Below are 21,711 nucleotides of genomic sequence, written 5' to 3'. Positions count from 1 at the left end.
TGTCGACTCGTCTGGTTCGATTCATCAAGTCTTGTCTTATCCGGTTTGTTGTCGACTCGTCTGTTTTGAGTCGTCGCGTCGCGTCTTGTAGATCTCCTGTATCAGTATGACACCTCTAGTCGTCTATCAAAGCAATCCTCATCTATAATGATTTGCTTCTTCACATCATCCCATCCGGCACCACTCAAGTTATGACATTTCTGCATGTCCAAAAATCTAATGCGGAGAGTTTTCATATGTGTTTTCACATTATCAGTTGTGAATTTTGATCCTAATTGGTTATTGATTTCAGTGGCTGTTATACTATAAGTAGTCGTTTTGAAAATCTTATTAGCCTTCATCCCTTATTGGGCACAGTTTATAAGGAAAGGAATTAACACATCATCATGTTTTCTCTTATATAATTTGATAAACCTCCCCTTGCAATTGTCATTGTTTTTGGTTTTATAAGCAAGCGCTTTCTTTTTTCCTTTTGGGATTAGGGGATGTGTTTTCATCACCTTCAATATTAATAGCAACTCTTTTATTGATTCGACATTGTTGATTAGATGACCCATGCTATGACTTTGACGATGTAAAGTTGTAGGAACATTTACCATGTTGAAGAATGAAATTGGTGATGGTTGTGGCACACACTAATAGTTACCATCTTGCATTTGAAAATTGTTCCATGCATTAGGAGCTTTCCCAACATGTGAAGGATTAATCGACATAAATTCCATGTGAACCGACTAGGGGTGATGAGTTTCTTAGGGTCTAGGAGATGGGGTTAATGTCGTACTTTTGCCTTTGCCCTTATCAAGTTCATCACGAACTTATCGACCATACATTGAACATATTTAGAGAAAAGTACATACAAGTGTGAGGTGCGTAAAAAATATGTACTAAGAAATTAGCAAATGAGACTTAAAGATCATAATCATGCATAAAAACATAAGAAAGATCACATAAGATCATTACACAAGTGCTGCACAAAGAGTGTTAAAAGTATTTTTCATAAAAATCATAACACAAGGCAAATTCCTAATACAATGCATCATCATAAAGAGACAAATTCACATGCCATTTTCATTGTGTTTCTACTTCGATGACTTTCACAATAGTCAACTCGCATCTTTGAAGCTATTTGATTTCTACGATCCTTCCATACGTTTTTTGATTGTGTTCCCTTGCAGTTGGGTTAAGAGAAATCAACAAGATTGTTCTCATCTTCATTGGCAACATCACCTTTATCCTCTTTAATGCCAACGGTCTTATTGAATATTTCATCATTTGGGTCGATGATTGCAATGTAATTATGAAGAACCGTGCATGCTAATATGATATCAACTTGTGCGAGAAATGGGTAATAGGGCTTAGCGGTGAGAATCTTGAAACAATTCTTCAAACAACTAAATGTAGATTCAATCTTAGACCTTAATGTAGAATGTCTAAGATTGAATAATTTCCTTCTATTTTACGATGTTCTTCCTATTTGTACCTTCAAATGATAACGGACATCACGATATGGGAAGATGAAACCCGACATGGTCGTGTATTCCACATCACACAAATAATATTTTCCTACAATTTACATGATGTAAATGTGTATATTAGAATTTTTATAACATTGACTTGTATATCATTTATTAATTGAAGTAAATATTTAGAATCAGAGATTTAATGAAATTATCATTATATACTCTCAAGCCATGAGGCTGCGGTCTAGATAATGCATTTTGAATGACTCTATAGTCGTTTGCAGAACCTTCTCACCCTGCTATTACGTAAGTGAATAACTTGTTTGGAGTACAGGCTGTTAAAATATTTGGTGACTACTTTGTGACCATTGAATTATGCAACAAGATTGGTGGGTGACATAGCATCAACATGCGTACCATCTATCACACCAATGCAATCCCAGATAGTATAAAAATTTACTAACAACTATATTTATTTAATTAAATAACATGCTTTTTATCACAAAGTATAGAGTAAATACCTTGAAATAAGGGTAATATTAGGGGTTGTTAAGGATCTCTTGTAGAACTTCACTGCGTGCTTGTTTTAAGAACCTTGGACGTATGTGGCAAATTGCTTCTAACACTTTCTTGAAATATCTACTTACATTCTCCTCAGATCTAATAAATGTGACCTAATAATTTGATTTTTAGTTTTATGATATTCAAAGTCATAGCAAGTTGTTTCTTCAATGTAACATGTCTTGAGTCTCGTAATAAATCATTCCTCATGATTTAAGCTTCATAAAGCCACCACTAAACATTCTAACATAGTTGACGCAACTATCACTAAAACCATTATATATTCGGTTCATGTGATCCTTTCTATTTTCATATTGCTTTAGTTTCTCTTTAGTAGGTCCCATACGTATGGACCCACGTCGACATTGCATTCTCCTCATGAATGTCATGATCATAACTAAAACATATAGTGCATCCCCCAAGCACATGTTCGTTACAGTCTCTTTGTCAAGATCATCATTCATCTACAATACTTGGATTGTATTGAAGTAGATACTAACATTATTTTAAAGTATGGACTATAGGAATATTTTCACTAAACGGAAGTTTAAACTAATAAGACCAATTTATATATACACATATGTAACAATAGCTCATAAATAGTCATACTTGATGCTATTAAAATATATATAATCCAGCTTAGAATTATTACCTAACTTCACATAAAAATATGGATATAACTTCACACAAAAATTGACAGAAACTCTAATATGATCATAAATTGACAGAAACTCTTAATTGTTATAGAATTACCCTAACCACGGTCTTTATGAGCAAAAATTATGGATCGACCTAAATGGATTCAAGTATATTCTAAATTTCAAAGAGGTAGTTGCATCTAACTTCACACAAAAATTGACATCGTTGCATTTAACTTCACACAAACAAGACACCTCAATCAAAATTCAAGCTTTACCATCCAGTTCTGAAAAAATTCCACCTTTATATTAAACTATGGCAAAAAAGAACAAAAAAAGAAAAAACCTAAGCATATATATAACTAGACCACAATCATCTTTAAAAAAATCATCAAATTTGTTGTAATTTACTACATGTGGTGAACAATGAAATTGACCATCATTAAAAAATTTCAATTTCACAAATAAATAAGAAATGGAAATAAGGGCTTAGAAATTACATTTGATCAATAAGGAGTTAAGAAAGATAAAGTTGAATTTGAACAAGATTGATTCTTTGAAGTATCTGTTTAATCTAGGGTTTCGTCAAATCTAAGATGCAAAGCATCAATTTTAAGCTAGATTAAACACCCAAGCCATTCGATTTGAAGCACCTTCGATCACATCAACACCAACAGAAGATTAATCTTTTTCCCCAATTTGTGAATCAGGATTAACCATCGACTTGATTGATCACCCAAATTTTGATATTTGAGGTGCTGATGAACACATCTTGCCTAAAATATTTCTAGGAATTTTTACTTATGAGAGAGATGGAGAGAGCAATGGAGGCGGGAGAAGTTGGAGGGAAGGGTGAAATGAGAGGGATATAAGTGGCGTTTGTAATCCTAGGTGATATGGATCGAGTGGGTAGTGGGTACGAGAAACTATAAAATGACAGAGCTAATTATTTAATCGGTGTTTTAATGGGTTTTCGGCATTTTTGTGTGGGAACATAATTTCCTTAAAAGTGACATGGCTCTAGCTTTCCTCCACTCTTTCGTTTTCTTTTTTTGGTAATCCAAACATCAGAAAAATAAAGAAAATTTGACAAATTTTGGTGATTATCTTCTTTATCAGGTTTCTTTTTGGACTTTCCTTCAGATTTTAACCAAGCAAACAGGCCCTACGAATAAAAACTGTATTAGTAAAATTGTTCTCAAACTAGTGTAGCATAATCGTATTTTGTAGAAAGAAAAAATATTGGTGGGAGGAGAGGAGAGAATATTACCGTGTCTTTTTGGGGGGTGGGTGGGAGGAGGGGGGATGGAGGTTGGTATTGGTAGATAGGGAGAGTTACACTTGGATGCTATATTACCTGGGTACTTCTAATTTGAAGTCGTACCCATACCGAACACGTGTCTATACCCGTATCTATACTCCTTGGACACGCCTTGCATACATGCATACATTTATTCGGGCCTATTCTCAATTTTACAATACATGTTTTAATTTAAAAAGCAATCATACACTTTTGGACATGTATCCAACAATTCACATTCACTTCTTGAAAGTTGTTGGACGTAGGTCAGCTTTCGAATTATGATTTTGAAGGGTCTCTTGGATGTCTAGTTAAAAAATTAGTGACTTTCCAATTTATAATCAACATAATAAAAGAAATATAAAATGTTATAGGAAATTTAATTATCATCCTTGTTCCCATGAAAACTATTAACTCCAATATATAATATATGTGTATATAAATAATTATATAGTTGTGTCCCTGAACCCCACCTTTTACAAATTTGCAATGTCCTGTATCCATACCCGTACTCATGCAACATAACTTAGATGAAATACTAACACTCTCAAGTTCAACCATTGGATACTTTTGCTGTGATAAAGTATGGAGGAGTTATTTGTTGTCTTTCAGAGGCTTATGCGAAATAATAAATTTCATCTAATAATTAAGGTTATATTAGGATATTTTGAAAATATAGTTTTGTGATGAACAGTTGATGAAACAGGGTTAAGATGCTTTATTGTTGCTGGTATAATTGACCTTGAAGAAGGGGGAATTAAGTTGTTTAGACCAAGCACTCTCCTTTCAGAACGTCAATTTCTATCCTATTTCTATGACAGTGGCGGAGCCATATTAACTTCAGGTTGGGCAAGTGTCTAAACCTGGATTTGAAGATACCATGCTTTATCAGGCATATAAGTATTTATTAAACAACATTATGTTCATGTATATCCCTATATAATCTTTTATTTTGATTCGTACCCCCAATCAATAACTTCATTTCTAAACTTATGTAGACTTTAGTAGCAGAGTTCACGGTTCATGCATTCACTTCTAATGCACCTACACTGATGATACACACTTCTAATTCGGGTATAAATTTTTTGGCTTATATACATAGAAATAAATATTTTGTGGAATGAAATAATTCATTTTACCTCTTATTTTACTTTTTAAATAGAAAAAAGAGAAAAATATTCAAAATTTGTTTTTTCTTTTGTCTTACTCCAAAAGAAATTTACATTTGGGTCTAGTGAATAAATGGATAGAGCCTTACGGCTCCAATTCTAGTAAAAAATAAAAAAAGGCAACGAGCTTCTATTCTGAATTTGAATAATTACTCGATCTAATTAGACGTTAAAAAAATTAGTGCCTGATGCGGGGAAGGGTTCTCCTGTGAGTGGTCCCTTGATTCTTTTTTTTTTCTTAAAAAAAATCCTAACTATTCTCTTTTATGGATTGGAAATGAATGTGTAGAAGAAACATTATACTGACAAAAAGAATCTGTTCCAAAGTCAAAAGAGCGATAGGGTTGCAAAAATAAAAGATTTTTGAACCTCTAGTAATTATAAAATAAAGAAGATAAATCTAGGGGAAAAGAAAATGATCTGTTGATTGGACTTCCTGTTTCCGGGGTATATACCTACATACCCTGTTCTGACCATATTGCACTATGTATAAAAATCCTGTTAGAATGTTTTAGTTCCTAAGCTGGATTAAAATCCTACCTCCACTACTGTCTATGGACAACTATTCATATTATGTTTTTCTTTTGGATGTACTTGGTTCATGTGATCTGTATAACAGAGCAGAATCAGTATGACATCTTTTGAGAACTAAGATATCCTTTCAGGAGAGTTCTACCCTGCTGTCTATGACAGTTAATGGAAATTTATTCCAGTTGTATGCCTACTCTTTTCTCGATCAATTCTACTTATATTTTTCTGTTATATGTGTCTTATGCCATCTTGGAGCTGAAGACAGTTTGAACATATTTATATGCTTTTTTCCTTTTGAGGGAATTTAACATCTATACTTGTAATCTTGCTCAGATGATGAGTGATTCAACCAATGTGCTTTCTCCTGGAAGATCTATCAGCGAGGCTGTTGTAAGAGATTCATTAATACGGCGTATTTCAGAAGCAAAAGGAAGAGTTATCACTACACAGTTTGCTTCTAATATACATCGACTTGGAAGTGTCAAAGCTGCTGCCGATTTAACTGGTCGTAAACTGGTAAGATGCTTTAACCACCTTGTTTCATTCATCAATATTGTGCTCCGTAATCAACAAAAGGTGTATGGTCCTTGTTTCACCAAATTTCTTTTTGCAATAGTCTATTGATTTTGAGTAATGTAACAGGTATTTGTTGGCATGTCATTAAGAACTTATCTTGATGCTGCTTTCAAGGATGGAAAAGCGCCAATAGATCCTTCAACATTGGTATGTGGTAGGCTCTTAGATGCATTGTCTCTTTTTATAATATAAGGTTTTTCTGCAGTAGGGAGTTCTTGGTGTGTTAAACTAAAAATGTGTACAGGATCTTGCTTGCTTGGAAGTCGTGAGACAGTTTCTTTGCATATTTTTGAGTTTGATAGTTTTCTATTTTGGTTGCCTTTTTAAGATTGCATATCAAGAAAGAGTATATATTGATTTCTGAAAGGAGACGTTTTTATGGGGAAGGAGAATATAATAATGAGGAATACAGAATATTGAATAGTTAAAAAACCTGTTCCCTACTATCCTAATATCTGTTCGAACCAAATAAGCGATTAGGCATTGCCTTGCATTCCATGCTAAGAGACTATGGTACCATTTGTGCCTTCTTGGCAGGGATTTATGTGAACATGTTATGTGACTAGAAGGTGAATCATTAGCTTGCACCTAAGTTTATGACTTTCTGACCACTGAATTAGCTTTCAGACCTATAGTAACCTAAAAAACATTTGTATATGCAAAATAGTCTGTTTATTCACTCTAGGTCTTGTCTATTAACTTCATTCTGACAAGTGTGATTAATAATTAAGTCCGAGTAGGAGCTGAAGCTATTTGCTCTTTTTAGGGATAAAATCTAGTTCCTTAGTGTCTGATTTATAAATGTATATTGATTTTTTATATGTTGCATACGACGCATGAAAATATGTAGGTTATTGCTCAGTCAGCTCAGCATAAGCTGTCCATACACCTTCCATCGTCATGTCTAATTATGCTGAATTTCTCATTTGTCTGCATAGCTTTATTGTTTTACTTTGAGTTATTAATTGATATTGAAGACATTATCTCTTGATATGACCTGTAGTAAGGTCAGAGAGTTTCACAGTAAGTAAATAAATGGAGATATTAAATTTAGATGAATCTTAATATGTTATGGCCCTTTTGCTTCTATTATGCATCTGAGTACCACATTTTCAGTTAATCTAGTTCATGTATCATCAAGGGTATATTTTATATGAATCAGGGTATATTTTATATGAATCTTTTTATTTAATCAATGTGTGTACGCTTGCACTAAAGCCTACATGTTTGTGTGTGTCTACTATTTTTTGTGTAATCATACAAACTCATGATTTCTGCATATTTGTGAAGGTGAAAGTGGAGGATATTGATGCTTATGCTCCAAAAGATTTGTTAATTGTAACAACTGGCTCTCAAGTAAGATAATTTACAGTGCATCACAAGATAATTCAATCGTACTGCTTGCAAGGTTTAGCTACCTTTTGACTGTTTACAATGTTGTGTGTCAGGCAGAACCGCGAGCTGCTCTAAATCTTGCATCGTTTGGTAGTAGCCATTCTCTCAAGCTGAACAAAGAAGACCTGATTTTGTATTCTGCTAAGGTATGTCTATATTTATGCCTTTATGGTACAACCAAGATGGCATAACATACTTTTTATTTTCCTTGGAGAATATATGAGCTTCAGTACTGTTTGGTGTTTATATACCTCAAATGGTTGTTGGAATGTCAATTTATATGTGTGAAGCTTATTTGTCTACTTTATACTCATGTGCTTTACAGTATATGAAATGCTTAATTCCTCAGCTGTGCTGCTGATTTCTCAGCGAGTTTTTGACTTGTAAATTACCTTTTAGTTGTTCTGAAACTTGTCAGTACTCATTATTGGTAATTCATAGAATGTAACTGCTATCTTGTCTCACACCTTTTTTTGTCAGTTCTGTCTCTACCTCTTTGGTCATGTCGGTAAAAAGATTTGGGAGAAGACACTAAATGTAAAGTATTTAAATGTCTGAGTCGCATTATATCTGCATAGTTCAAGACAACAAAAAGGGTACTTATATGTCTAATTCACATTAATATTGTGATAATTTTAAACTGGACTGGTTGTTACACAAAGAGTGAGCGATTGGGTTACAATCATAAAAGTTGATGTGCTATTTGATTCAAGTAGCGACATCTCTTATCATACTCATGTATTCAGGCATTATCTGTTTGCTTTTCCTTTTTTGTTTTTTTGGAGTCTTTTATTTACCTCTGTTTATGGATCATCATGTTTGCATCACTATGGTAATGTTTTTGTGTTGAAATAGGATATACATTTGTTCCTTAATCTATATTTTGTATATTCAGTCTAACCATGTCTGTGACTAACTGAATTTGGATGGATGGTGAGTTGGAAACCTTGGTAGTGTAGCCTTCGAAGTCTTCCCCATTCACGCGTGTATAATCTTGTTATTCAGCATGACAGCATCCACGGCTTTTCTTATCATCTATCCTATAAATCTGTTACAAATTCATGAATTTTGCCATGGGTTTTTATTTCATTTCAATGGTAATAATAATTATCCCGTTATTTGTTCCTCCTTGATCATATCCAACTCCAAATTCCTCAAGTTAAAGAAATCTTAGTAAAATAGGAGGCTTTTATGTCATGCAGATTATTATATTTCACTTATATAGTACTGATGGTTGAGTGTAGTTGCAATACCCTATATGTCATAATAAAGATGTACTACACAATATTCATGCAAATGTCTTTAACTATAAAATATCTAAGCGGAACGGAATAAAAGTAGCAAGCACTTAGTTTTAAGTAAAGTTTGAAATTATTTGAAAAAAAGGCAAGCAAGAGCAGAAAGAAGCAACATGAAAAATAGGAAGCAGCAGTTAGCAAAATAAATGCCCTGGTTTGGGAGAAATCTTAGAGAAAAAATGGTAGGATAACTTCTATCTTGCTGCTTTTTGTTGGTTAGGTCTTGTCATTTTCGAATAGGTTTGTCCTCGTCTTTTTTTTGCTTCGCTTAAGGCTTGCATCTTTTTTGTGGCTTCAATTTGAGCTCCTCATCCTCATCATGCGCTTGAACTTGCAATTTGGAATTAAATTTTCTGATAAGATGAAAGGTTGAAGGTAAAGAGGAAAGGATGAGGTGGAGATGGAGAAAATAAGGTTTCGGTCAATGTAGCAGTTAAAAAGGTTGAGTTAAGGGTTTTAAAATGCATTACCCACCTAAACCTAATTCACACAATGACTATTATGTTTGTCAATATTTGGGGTCAAAATGATGTGATAGATTTTTGAAACATTTTAGTATAGGGAGTGGAAATTATTATATTATTGATAATTGAATCAGTAGTCAGGCTCAGAAATCAGATGTGGCCTTGGTATCCCGATCTGTACTGTAAATCTTCATTTTGTTTTCACATGTTATCTGGAAGATAAATTCACAAGGAGGAAATGCGCAGCATGAGACATACCGTAACATAACTGGTTTCAACTTGTATTGGCCTAGTAATTCTGTACTCAAGTTGACTTGCTTGGTGGACTCCATCATTTAGTCATTTTCTAGTTTGAGGGACATTATTAGCATTAGTTTGGGTCAAGTATAGTTGGTCCTGGACTAGATCCTTGCGTTTTTATTTTATTTTCATTTTTTCATTGGTATGCATACTTAGTAAAAAATAAAGGAATATTTGTTTGTGAAAATCCGTGAATTTGGTTCAACTCTGAATCAAATTTGATGGTAATTGTAGAGAAATAGAAAAAGGCAAAATTAGTATTCATTTAACCCTAACTTCTCTTAAATAGAGATTAGGAGGACATTACAAGATAAGTATGAGATAAAATCATATCAAATCACATCTCACAATATCTCAACTCTATCTCATAATATCTTTAAATCTAAATACCAATAATATCTAACACTCCCTCTCAAGCTAAAGCGTATATTACTATATATGTCCAGCTTGTTACAAATCGAAATAAAATAGCTTAGTTGCAAGAGCTTTGACAATATCATCTTTGTTCGGAACACTTGAAGACGTCATCAATGAAAAAAGTATTGTCACAACTAATAGAAACCTTAGACGGCGGGCAAAGCCACTAGAAACTCTAAGCAGGTCACCCAATAGAGAAACTCTAGGAGGATCAACCGGTAGAGAAACCCTAGGCAGTCAGCCAGTAAAAACCCTAGGTGGGTAGCTAGTAGAGACAACTGAAAGAGGACCAGTATCATTGCCGATAATCGACAAAGATAATAGCACACAAACAATATGTTTGTTACTGTTCATCACGGTGAACTGTAACCGAGGCTACTATTCATCTCATGAACAACAACCTTGATAAACAGTAGATGATGCCTTTTTTAAGGATTTTTTGTGGAGAATTATCTATGAAGATTTAGAAAATTGTGATGCTGAAGATGAAGTTGTGATCAATGCCAAAGAGTCGTTAAAGCCGCCAAAGATTTCGTCGGAGTTGCCGAGGGGAGCATGAAGGACATGCAAAACCCGTCGAGATCTAGAAAGATGAGAGAAGTTGCTATGATTGAGTAGGCTCTGATATCATGTAGAAAATAAAAAAATGCAAAGTTATTATTCATCTAACCCTAACCTTTCTTAAATAGAGATTAGGAGGATATTACAAAATAGGCATGACATAAAATCATATCCAGTCACATCTCACTATTTCAACCCTATCTCATAATATCTCATAAATCTAAATACGAATAATATCTAACAGTAATATGTGGCATAGATGTATGCAGAAATGTTTTGATTTTAAACACTAGAACTTATTAGATTGTAAACTTTGCAATATTTTAAATTAAAACAAATCAAAGTTGATTTTAAAAAACTAAGTGTAGCGGTTTACCTGATCAAATAAAACTATTATTATTGTTGCCAAGGCTATAGTTTGACTAATATATTTTCCAAGTTAGAAGTAGAAAATTGTGGAAGTAAAATAAATTTTTGATGGAGTCATACTAGTAGGTTATATGTTGCACCTAAGGAGGTCACTAAATTTTTGAAAGGAGATGTAATTAGGCATCGATTTATATAATGCACACAACATTCGTAGTCTCTGCTTATCTCAATAAAATTACAAAAGTAAAACAGGTTGTGTCAGACCTATGTAATCTATTTTATTATTCTGCTTCACAAGACTAAAAAGGCTTGATTCGTTTATGTTCTGTGTTTTCCTCTGATCTTTTTACTTAAAATCATATTTTACTATTTCTTGCATACCGAACCATCCTAGTACTCTAAAAATTGACATTCTAGATAATGGAATTATGGAAGTCAGAACAATGATATTATAAGGAAATTCTTTGTTAAAGAAAGATATTATGAGTCACGACGAGAGATTGCTATTTGTACTAAGATTAGATTGAGAAGTAGGTTGGGATACTCTTTGAACCTCTTTCTAGAAGTTTCTACAAAAAAAGGGAAGGCTTGAAGGGATATATAAGATAATTGTTGTGAGAGTAGCAGTAAAGAAAAAAAAAATCAAATAACAAACAAGTGCCCTCATTGCTTCTGTGAGTGGGCATGCATGTGTTCATTAACTGACGCATGCATGTCTCTAGTTAGACTCGCCTCCTTCCTAAGATTTGGAAAGTAAATCTAAAATCAGATGGTTGGTTCATCTTGATCTACACCATTAGGATGCCTACAATTTTAAAAATTGATTGATTGTGGGTGTTATCATCTAACAGACGGATACTTGAAGGATGTTTGGAAACAATAAAATTTGTCACAACCATTTCTGAGTGTTAGATCATGTCCAACGGTCTGGGTTCTAACTACAGTTTTACTCAACGTGCTTCTTCAGCCATTCATTATGAGGCGACTTGATATGTAGGTAATACAAGTGAAAAAATTTCAAAAATAATTTCCTAGATGCTGTAATCAAGTTGCTGCATAGGGTTGCAGTTTGTATGGTCCATCGTTTATTACGTACAAGCAGGAATTGCTTATATGCAAAGTCTGTGTTATATGTGTTTGTGCACGCCTTGAGCTCATAGTATTTCAGTTCTAAGTTTATAGTGACAGTTCAAGAGTGGTTCATGAATTAATCAAATTAGCTTTTCAATGATCTGCAGCTTACTTTATAAGAAAATGTATAGCATTGAATATTAGCTCATAAGTTTGTTTTCCGCTTTCTCACTTCTGTTTGAATTTCTTCCTAATTTATAATGCAATCCATGTATCCTATAGGTCATACTCTTCATTATGAAATTTGGCTCCATCATATGCTCGTCTTCATTTGTGATCTTAACTATAGGTGATTCCTGGAAATGAGACTCGTGTAATGAAGATGCTAAACCGCATATCTGACATTGGTTCAACAATCGTAATGGGCAAAAATGAGGGCCTTCATACTTCTGGACATGCGTATCATGGAGAATTGGTGAGTTTTGCTTCTATCATTAGTAAGTTGTAAGCTATACATTCTGTTTGTCTAGCCTATGACGTGATCAATTTCTACCATTAGTAAGTTGTAAGCAATTTGCCTATTGGCATGTCATTCTTAACTTCTGTTTTGTGAAAGTTCAGAATTTATTCGCTCTTCATCATGCAGGAGGAAGTTCTGAGACTTGTGAAGCCTCAACATTTTCTTCCAATTCATGGAGAGCTTTTGTTCCTCAAAGAACATGAATTGCTTGGAAAATCCACTGGCATCCGACACACCACTGTAAGTCTTTACTATTAATGCTTATGCTCCTAAGTTATATATCAGAAGAGCAGATTCTGGATTAGTATGTTTTTACTGTCAATAGATGCAAGATCAAATGGATATTATTTTTAAAATCCTCAGGTTTATACTCCTTTTGTGCCTCATTTTTCAAATTCTGGCAAAATATTGTTGTTTTATGTGTGGAACCCAAAGGCAATATGCAAATAACAACCCTTCTGTTCTGAATTTTTGTTCAAGTTACTAAGCAGAACATCTTTAATGTTATTCAGCTGAAATTTGGATCGTAGCAGTTATCAAATCATGTTGACTTTAAGCAGGTTCATATGGTTACTTTTGTTGGTTCTTTGAATACTTTGACTCTTCTGGTTCATTTATATACGGAATTTCCTTGATCCATATTTTTTTAGAATCATCCATACAGGTTCTCTTTGTATTGTTTCCTAATCTCCGATCTTTCCACTTTTTGTTGGTCATCTCATTATTTCTTGCATATGACATAACCAGCATGCCATCTTGTGGAGTTGGTGCAAATTTTAAGTTTCAAGGTGTTTCCATTCTTAGAAATTGCCTTCCCTATCTCAGTAATCTCATGTATGCAAAGGGAAAACTAATTTGCAATCTGATGGTTGGAAAAGAGAACTTCTAAAATATCTTGACTCTCAAGCATTAACAGGTTTGGAAGTATAGTTGCCTTGTAGAATTAACTTTTGGCTTGATAAATATTAAGATGTACTATACATGTATTCATTTTGGATGGACAATAGCTAACGCTGGAAATATATTATTTAGATGGCTATAGAGTATAGACTTATTAGAAGCAAGGTTTTAAATATCAGATATCGGGGGAATATCGGATGACCAAAATTCATCTCGGCTTGCGGATATCGGGGATATATTAACGATATGTGGTAAATATCGAAATGTCATAACGAATTTTTGCATATATAGTATAATGCACTAAAATGACATCTTAACATACTTACGAAAATCTAAGCATACAAAATGTAAATAATATATGTTTAGAATCACTAATTAACCTTGTAAAACTAACAAAAGTGCAAATCAACGTTGCAGTATATCGTCTGATTTTTTTAGGCCAAAATGTCATTTGTTATAATGGCAAACTCATGATTTTTCATCCAAAAATTGCCAAACGATGTATATTGTTTTGCGACAAACCATATAAAAGGATATATCAGGCCAAGATATTAGCTGATATATCAGCCACATTGGGGATATATAGCCCAAAATACCAAAAAAGTGGTAAAGGATATTTAGAGACCATATCGGTTGCGGCAAGCCCTGTAAAAGGATATATCGGGCCATGTTGGGGATATTAAAACAGTGATTAGAAGAGAAGCAATGCCCAGGCTTTCACAAGTACTTTGAATAAAGCTAAATAAGATCTGATAGGAAATTATAAAAGGAAAAGTAGACAGTACTTCCAGCTCTATTTATACTCAAGGATGACCCTTCAAAAGTACCATAAAACACATTTCATATTTTCTGTGACCCACAAATTTAATCATAGTTAAAATGAGGTAGCTTCATTGTAAAAGGATGTGATTCTTATTTTCTATTTGAATTTTGAGATGTTGAGTATATCCCTCAACTAGCTGGTTGGATTTATTGAATTGAGGCATGTTCCTAGTATAGAAAATAAGCATGAAAGAAGTTTTAAACACTGGAAACAACAGCCCAAAACTCACTGCCTTTGAAAAGGTAAAAGGATCTCATATGCTGGGTACTCCTGTTTTTGACAGGTGATAAAGAATGGAGAGATGCTTGGTGTTTCACATCTTAGAAACAGAAGAGTTTTGTCAAATGGATTTGCTTCACTAGGAAAGGAGGAACTTCAGGTCAGTGACCTGAAATACTCATATCTTCCATTTCTTTTGATATTTTTGGTTCGAGAAACTAATACATGTTTATCTGCTGCAGTTGATGTATAATGATGGTGATAAAGCGTTTGGAACATCAGCAGAGCTTTGTGTTGACGAGAGATTAAGGATTGCAAATGATGGTATTATAGTTGTGTGGTAATGGCTCAAATCTCTAGTGTGTTTCAATAATTAATATCATCCTATTCAGATCATGCTTATCCATGTTAGGCCTATCCTTGGAAATTATCCCTGTAAACCTGCAGGCCATATCCAGGTTTCCACATTAGGTTACCATGTGATATCAATGGCAAGTAGACTTTTTCTTGCATGCAAATGCACATGACAAGAAAATGAAAATATAAAATTTTGGACTTCCAATGCAATTTTGATTTGTGAAAGTGTGTTTATCAAGAAGATGATAGGTTCCATCTTCTGTTTGTTATTTATTAGCTTTTATGACTTGCCCTCACCAAATACTTTATTAACAGATTTTCTCCATTACCATTTCCACTTAAGTGTCTTATTAAATATTTTTGTACGTGTATTGCACGTTGATGGATGGCATTTTGTTTGTTATTTATTAGCTTTTATGACTTGCCCTCACCAAATAATTTATTAACAGATTTTCTCCATTACCATTTCCACTTAAGTGTCTTATTAAATATTTTTGTACGTGTATTGCACGTTGATGGATGGCATTTGAGCACACTTCCTCTCCCGTTATAGAGCAGTATAGGTGTCGTTAATTATAAATATATAATTTAGTCATAAAGAATCTTTAAAATCTCATGGCAGCTGTGTATTTGCACATTATTCTTGAAATGCTAATAAGCAAGTTTGTGTGCATACATAATTACCTTAACAGTCAAAAATAAAAGTTTGAACATGCTTAGACCCCCATATGCATATAGTATGGAATATGTGCTCGAAAAGGAATTCTGTTGTTTCTTTACATCACATGCAATGAAGTAACAGTCAGTGAAAATATAAGTCATTCATGTGTTGTGAAAGGTCCATCAAGCCATGTGATCCTTTCCAGAGAACGTCGGTTCAATTTGACTCGTATTAAAATATGGTTGGCCAATCTAATTGTCTTCATGACCTAATGATTCTGGTTGGAGTTCTTCGTCTTTTGATAATAATATATTATAAAGTTGAGAGTTGGTTTCTTACCCTGGATGTAAGAAAAAAAAAAGGTTAAGCTGTAGTTTCGTGGTAGCATGTATGTGGATGAAATAGAGGAAACCACAGAAAAGTGGGTGATGCAATGCTGGTATACATGCTCAGCTGAAAACAGTTGAAGTTGAATTTCTGGTTCCTATGCCTAACACAGTTGAGCAACTGATTCAGTGAGTAGATCATCTCCTTTTTCTCTGAATAGCACATTGACAACCAAAGTTCCAAAAACATAAATAGAACTTTTAAAGCCTGTTTGGATTTGTAGGGGGTGAAGGGAAGTTAAGGGAAACTAGGTGAGAGAATGGAAGGGAAGGGAAGGGAGTTCCCTTCCCCTTGGTTACACCCTAATTTGAGGGGTAACAAATTTTATACTATTAGGGGGTGAACCAAGGGGAACTAGGGTGAATAACTTCACCTCCTAAATATTCCCAAACAAGGTGAATGGAGGTGAATGGTTCCCCTAACTTCCCTTCACCCTTATTCCCCTCAATCCAAACAAGCCCTTAGTATGTTTGCTAGATCATGCCGATTTAACCTGTTTACTAACCCTTGAAAATCCTTAAAAATTTCTAGTAGAAGAGAAGCAAACTAGGCTGCTGGTGGGACTACCTGCTGAAGTTTCACACACAAAAGAGACCAAAACCTACATGAATGAAGCTATTTGGAGTTTACCATTTTGTCTTATCAGGTTTTGAGTGTAATCAATTGAAAGATGCAAAGAACACAAATCAGTTTGTGAAGTTCATATCTTTAAATAGTGTCTTATAATTACCCCTTTGTGATGAAGAGTTTAAGTAGTGACTATGGAAATCTTTTTCTGGTTGATGATTTTCAATTCCTCATCACAAATAATGCATGTAGGCAACACATTTTCCCCATGGGCATATATCTTGCCGTCGTATTTCACATCTTCACAATATTCTTCTTAACAACATAATGCCAGCAATTGTGGCCATATGAAGCTCAAAAGTTTAATTAAACCATGAACTTGTATGTCATCGCTGAACTTTTTCAGTAATACAATGTGTGTTTGATGAGAAAAATTGAGCCTGTTGTGGAGAGTTTATTCTGTCAAATTTCAGGGTTTTCATCTTGCACATTTCGATTATCACCCAAAGTCAACAACAACATCAAAGCCTTTGTGTCAAAGTGTTTTTTTTTTTTTTGGTTTGGCTACATGTATCCTATTTTTCCATTTTGTTCTGATAAGACCTGTCTTCTGTGTTTATCATATCCTTCTTAATTAAGTTAATATTTCCAAACAAGTTCTCTTAGGTTAGTTTTTACTCCACCTTGTTACAGTAATTATTATCCAAAGAGTTTCATCAAATTTGCCTAGCTGTAAGAATCCCTGTAGTTCTCTGGACTTGCAATGGATATGTCCTCTCAGCCAAACTCACTGGTTGAAAGATAATCTTGTACATAGGATGAAAGCTACTAAGAAACAACTCATAATACTTCCAACATTCACAACAAAAGTAATTCTTCTCTAGTGTAATGGGAACTATATTAGATGCTTGAATCAGATCAATCGTGTCCATCCTGAAAGATACTTCAGATAAATAAGTAAATATTAATGAATTATTTAATATTTCAGAATTCCAACAATAAGCAGAATAACCAAAAATAATTAACAAGCAGTGACAACAAAACTTGGCGTAGTGTCAGCTTTTGTAGGATAATGTCAAAGTACAATGACTAAAATGTGGCCAGTGTTTAACGTACCGTGCCTCTATTCTTCTTGAATAGGGAACCTTTCCATGGCAACTAATTGCTGTTGGAATCAGATTACGAGGAAGTAAAAGACTGACAAGAACGTAATTTTCAGAGAGAGCAATAGACATAAAAATGGGCCTATGAAGTTATTATCAGTATTTATGTCCGAATTGAGAGTCCCCTGTAAGTAAACTAATCGACATACGTGAAGCTGTCAAACCATAAATATTTGTGATGTACATATTGATGGATAGATGCTTACAGCTTACCTCCAAATTCATGACAGATCTGACAACCTTATTCCACTGTAGACTAAACTTAATGGGAACAGATGAAGCTTAAGCAGTTATTCTTACCTTATGCCTTTGCATAAATGAGAATTGTGCATTGCATGAATATGCAGTTGTAGCTATATTGATGGCAGCTAGAAACTTAAAAGGATGTAGGTACCTTGCTGTTTACTGTTGGGAGCTGACAAACATAAGCTTTCTGACTTACTACAATTTCCTTATACAGGCTTCTTAAAAAAATTAAGTGCAGTCATCGTTCGCTTCCATTTTTTGTTTCTTTGTTTAGGGTCTGCTTTGTGATTGGTTTCATCCTTGTTATATTCTCTGCATAAATGTAATATATGTTGTTTGTTGGGAGCTACTACAGAATTTCTTGAGTTCAACACTGAAGTGGTTAGGTTTAGAAATGAAGCCAGTCATCTTTAAATGTCTTAACATCAGGAAGAATTCTTACTTAGAAGTATGCCTTTTCGAGTTGCCTAACAAGTTGAAACTGCGAGTTGAGAAGTTTATGTTATTGATGTAGGAGAAGCTTTTATGCACTGTGTCCTAGTCCCTCTGTCTGAAAGCTTAGGTCTTTTACTTTAACTAGGTAATTTTCCCTCTATTTTTTGGTGTCTAACATCTCCTCTTTATGGAAATTTCCATTTTTTAAGGCACAAGGTTCTTCTTAATCTTTATCTATTACTTAATTGTGTATCTCAAAATCAAAGTCATAATCCCGATCAAATGTTTGTCCTTTCGTTGCTTTCTTCAGTATGGAAATATTGCGGCCTCAGAACATCAATGGTTCTTCACAAGTAAGTTTGAAAGGGAAAATAAGAATCACCACGCGGTGTTTGTGGCTTGATAAAGGAAAGCTGCTAGATGCACTTTACAAAGCTGCACATGCTGCACTTTCGAGCTGTCCAGTAAATTGTCCACTAACTCACATGGAAAGAATTGTATCTGAAGTACTGAGGAAGATGGTACGGAAATACAGCAGTAAAAGGCCTGAAGTCATTGCAGTTGCTGTGGAGAACACTGTTGGAGTTCTCACTGAAGACTTCAAAACAAAATTATCTGGAACATCTCTTAGTGGTTTTGGGCTATCTTCAAAAAACAAATCATCTGGTGCCCATCTTGGAAAGATATTAAGCTGGAAGTCTGCTTCAGCTGATGATGAAGCCACTAATGCGACCAACACTTTGGGCAACCAAACAGAAAATGTGGCAGAAGGTACCTGGGTGTTTAGATTACTATTTTAATCTTATTGGTTACATTGATTAATGAATGTGGCAGTTATATCTAAGTTAAACTTTTACTTGTTAGGATAAGCATCCTGCATAAGTTTTAAAACCATTCTGTTGATCTTGTTATACTGGACTTTGGAACACGTGAGTATTTCAGATATGTTGGGTGCAAACAAGTAGATTGCCATTGTTTGCATATGTGATATGCACATAACTGAATGTCTAACAGTAGAATATCAAGATGAATGAAGTGGATACCCGGTTCACATGAGCATCAAATTATTTGTAGCATATAATTTGAAGCTTGTTGCAGACTGAGTCTGTCATTTCTCACAATCAAATACCTTATTGATTAGAATGTTACCAAAATACTTCTCTTATGCAATATCACATAACTAGTTCCCAGTTTAGCTTGATCCCTCTGCTAGCTGAAACTTACAGATCTTTTGGCGACATGCATATGTTAGTTAAGACATACAAATTTTCCAATGTTTGATTTTGTTCATCTTTATCTAAGAGATGTTGTCTTTCAACCCTATGTTATTATAGGTGAGAATTCTGAAGATGAGCAATCAGTACCTATGGCAGATGCAATTCCAGGCCCAGAGAAACTATCACCTTCACTTGGATCTCCAACTTCAAAAAGTACCTTGGAATCATTAAAAGGGTCTTCAACCGTTCAACCACCAGAAGTTATTATCACCTCAGAAAACTCAAGTAAAAATGCTAAAGTGTCTGTAGAGGAGAACAAGGCATCAGAAACGAAGGTAGTGGCTCGTACGCCCTCAAAACGGAACAAATGGAAGCCTGAAGAGATTAAGAGATTAATTACAAAACGTGCTGAACTAGATGATCGATTCCAGGCAGTTAAAGGGAGAATGATTCTTTGGGAAGAGGTATCTTCTAGCCTATTAGATCATGGAATTACTCGGAGTCCAGCACAGTGCAAATCTCTCTGGGCATCGCTGGTTCAGAAGTATGAGGTAACTATTGTTCTCTTCCCCTTAAAATAGCTCATCTTGACCTTTCTAGGTTTTGTTACAAGTTCCGTCTAGATCAGTCTCAGGAAGACCTTCAACGTTTAGCCTTATAAATACATGCATCCTTCCTCCTAATACGGGTCTCATTCAAATGTAGACATCACTTGATGTTAAATTAGGGGGAATCTTATTGCTTAATGGGAGGTAGAAATTCATTTCTTAGTTTTCTATCCAAAAGTCAACTCCATTCCCCAATGGTCTTGCTGCTCTAAACTTGTCAACTGGGTGGAGATGCCCAAGTACAACACTTCACATTTTTTTTCAAATCTAGTATTAATAACGGGTTTTCTAGGTTTTTGTTACTAATACTTGACCTGTTTCACTGAGAATAAGCCATATTTGAATCACGGATGGTGAGCTCAAATTGGTTGTAGGATTCTCCCATCTGCATTAGGCTTGTTTGTAGCTATTTATGATAACCCATCTTTGCTCTCACAAATGTAGAATTACATGGTCTTATGGACGGATAGTGCTTTCATGATTTGCTTACTTTCTTTCATTCAGGAGAGCCGCACTAATGAGAAAAGCAAAAGGAACTGGCCTTACTTTACTGCAGTGGATAAGATTTTATCAATACGGGAAGCAGCATGATGAGCAAATAATACATCTATCAGAAGCTTCACACCAAAATTTTCACATGATCAATGGCATTGCCTACAAGTGCGTGCCGATGACTATCTTGCTTTCTATTCCCTTGGATAAACAATTGGGGGGGTTGGGGGAGGGGTAGAAAGGACTTTGTATCAATGACAACACATGGTGAGACGGCTCAGAGGCCAACAATAACATAACAAGGGCAGTTATCCAGTTGGTCCTGGCTTATATTCATAAGATGGGGTGAGAATTCAGAGAGGAGATTAAAAAGAAAGCAATATCTGGTCATGCATCTTTACTTGTACAAGTACCCTGCCTGTGAAGTGTGAACAGTTTTGGCTCCATTCGATTCGAGCAATAGAAATAATTTTATATCTCTATTCTTCTAGTCTGCCAAATTTATCTATTTTTAGTGTCTGTTGACGACCTCTGATTTTCTATTTGTTCAATTGATGGATAAAAGTTGATAAATGTATTTCGTTTGAGGGTTTTTGTGCTTCACAGTTGCTTTGATTATTGCATGCTGCAGAATGTTATAATTACTACGAGCGCTGGTCGGAATGATTTTGTATTTTTCTGCTGGACCTCCCATTTCTTTGGTTTTTCGCAATTCTAAAAGTCTCTTAAGCAAGATTTTGCTGAGAGAGTTGCTAATGTTCTGGTTGAATCGCCTGATTAAGAACCTCTGTTATGAAAAATCCCCAGAAACGGAGACTGCTCCAAGTTAATTATTCTACCGTGTAAGCAGCTCATACAACAAACAAATTCAGAATTGTTTGTTAAATTTGCGATGGAAAGTGTACTCGATAATTTCATTAGTTAATCCTCATGGGACAGAAATTCTATGTTTACCACATGAGCGTCTGTCTAATTTCAGCGGTTAGTGCCTGGACCTCGGCGAGCA

General features: G+C 34.6%; 1 protein-coding gene across 2 annotated transcripts in view; it reads left to right on the top strand.

Moving 5' to 3' along the window:
* The window catches only part of LOC109837594 (ribonuclease J), a 39,178-nt gene extending 17,829 nt beyond the window's left edge, over positions 1-21,349 (top strand). For both annotated transcript variants that reach the window (XM_020405907.1, XM_020405908.1), the window contains 11 exons: positions 5,993-6,175; positions 6,302-6,382; positions 7,526-7,591; positions 7,684-7,776; positions 12,460-12,585; positions 12,757-12,870; positions 14,637-14,732; positions 14,815-14,912; positions 18,699-19,159; positions 19,723-20,156; positions 20,718-21,349. In XM_020405907.1, the coding sequence (XP_020261496.1) occupies positions 5,993-6,175; positions 6,302-6,382; positions 7,526-7,591; positions 7,684-7,776; positions 12,460-12,585; positions 12,757-12,870; positions 14,637-14,732; positions 14,815-14,912; positions 18,699-19,159; positions 19,723-20,156; positions 20,718-20,804 (1,839 nt within the window). In that variant the 3' untranslated portion in view covers positions 20,805-21,349. The remainder of the gene's footprint in view (positions 1-5,992; positions 6,176-6,301; positions 6,383-7,525; positions 7,592-7,683; positions 7,777-12,459; positions 12,586-12,756; positions 12,871-14,636; positions 14,733-14,814; positions 14,913-18,698; positions 19,160-19,722; positions 20,157-20,717) is intronic.

The sequence above is a fragment of the Asparagus officinalis genome, chromosome 4 (assembly GCF_001876935.1).
Source record: "Asparagus officinalis chromosome 4, Aspof.V1, whole genome shotgun sequence".
NCBI lineage: Eukaryota > Viridiplantae > Streptophyta > Magnoliopsida > Asparagales > Asparagaceae > Asparagus > Asparagus officinalis.
Note: the sequence above shows the minus strand (reverse complement) of the source record. Positions and strands in the feature narration are given on the sequence as shown.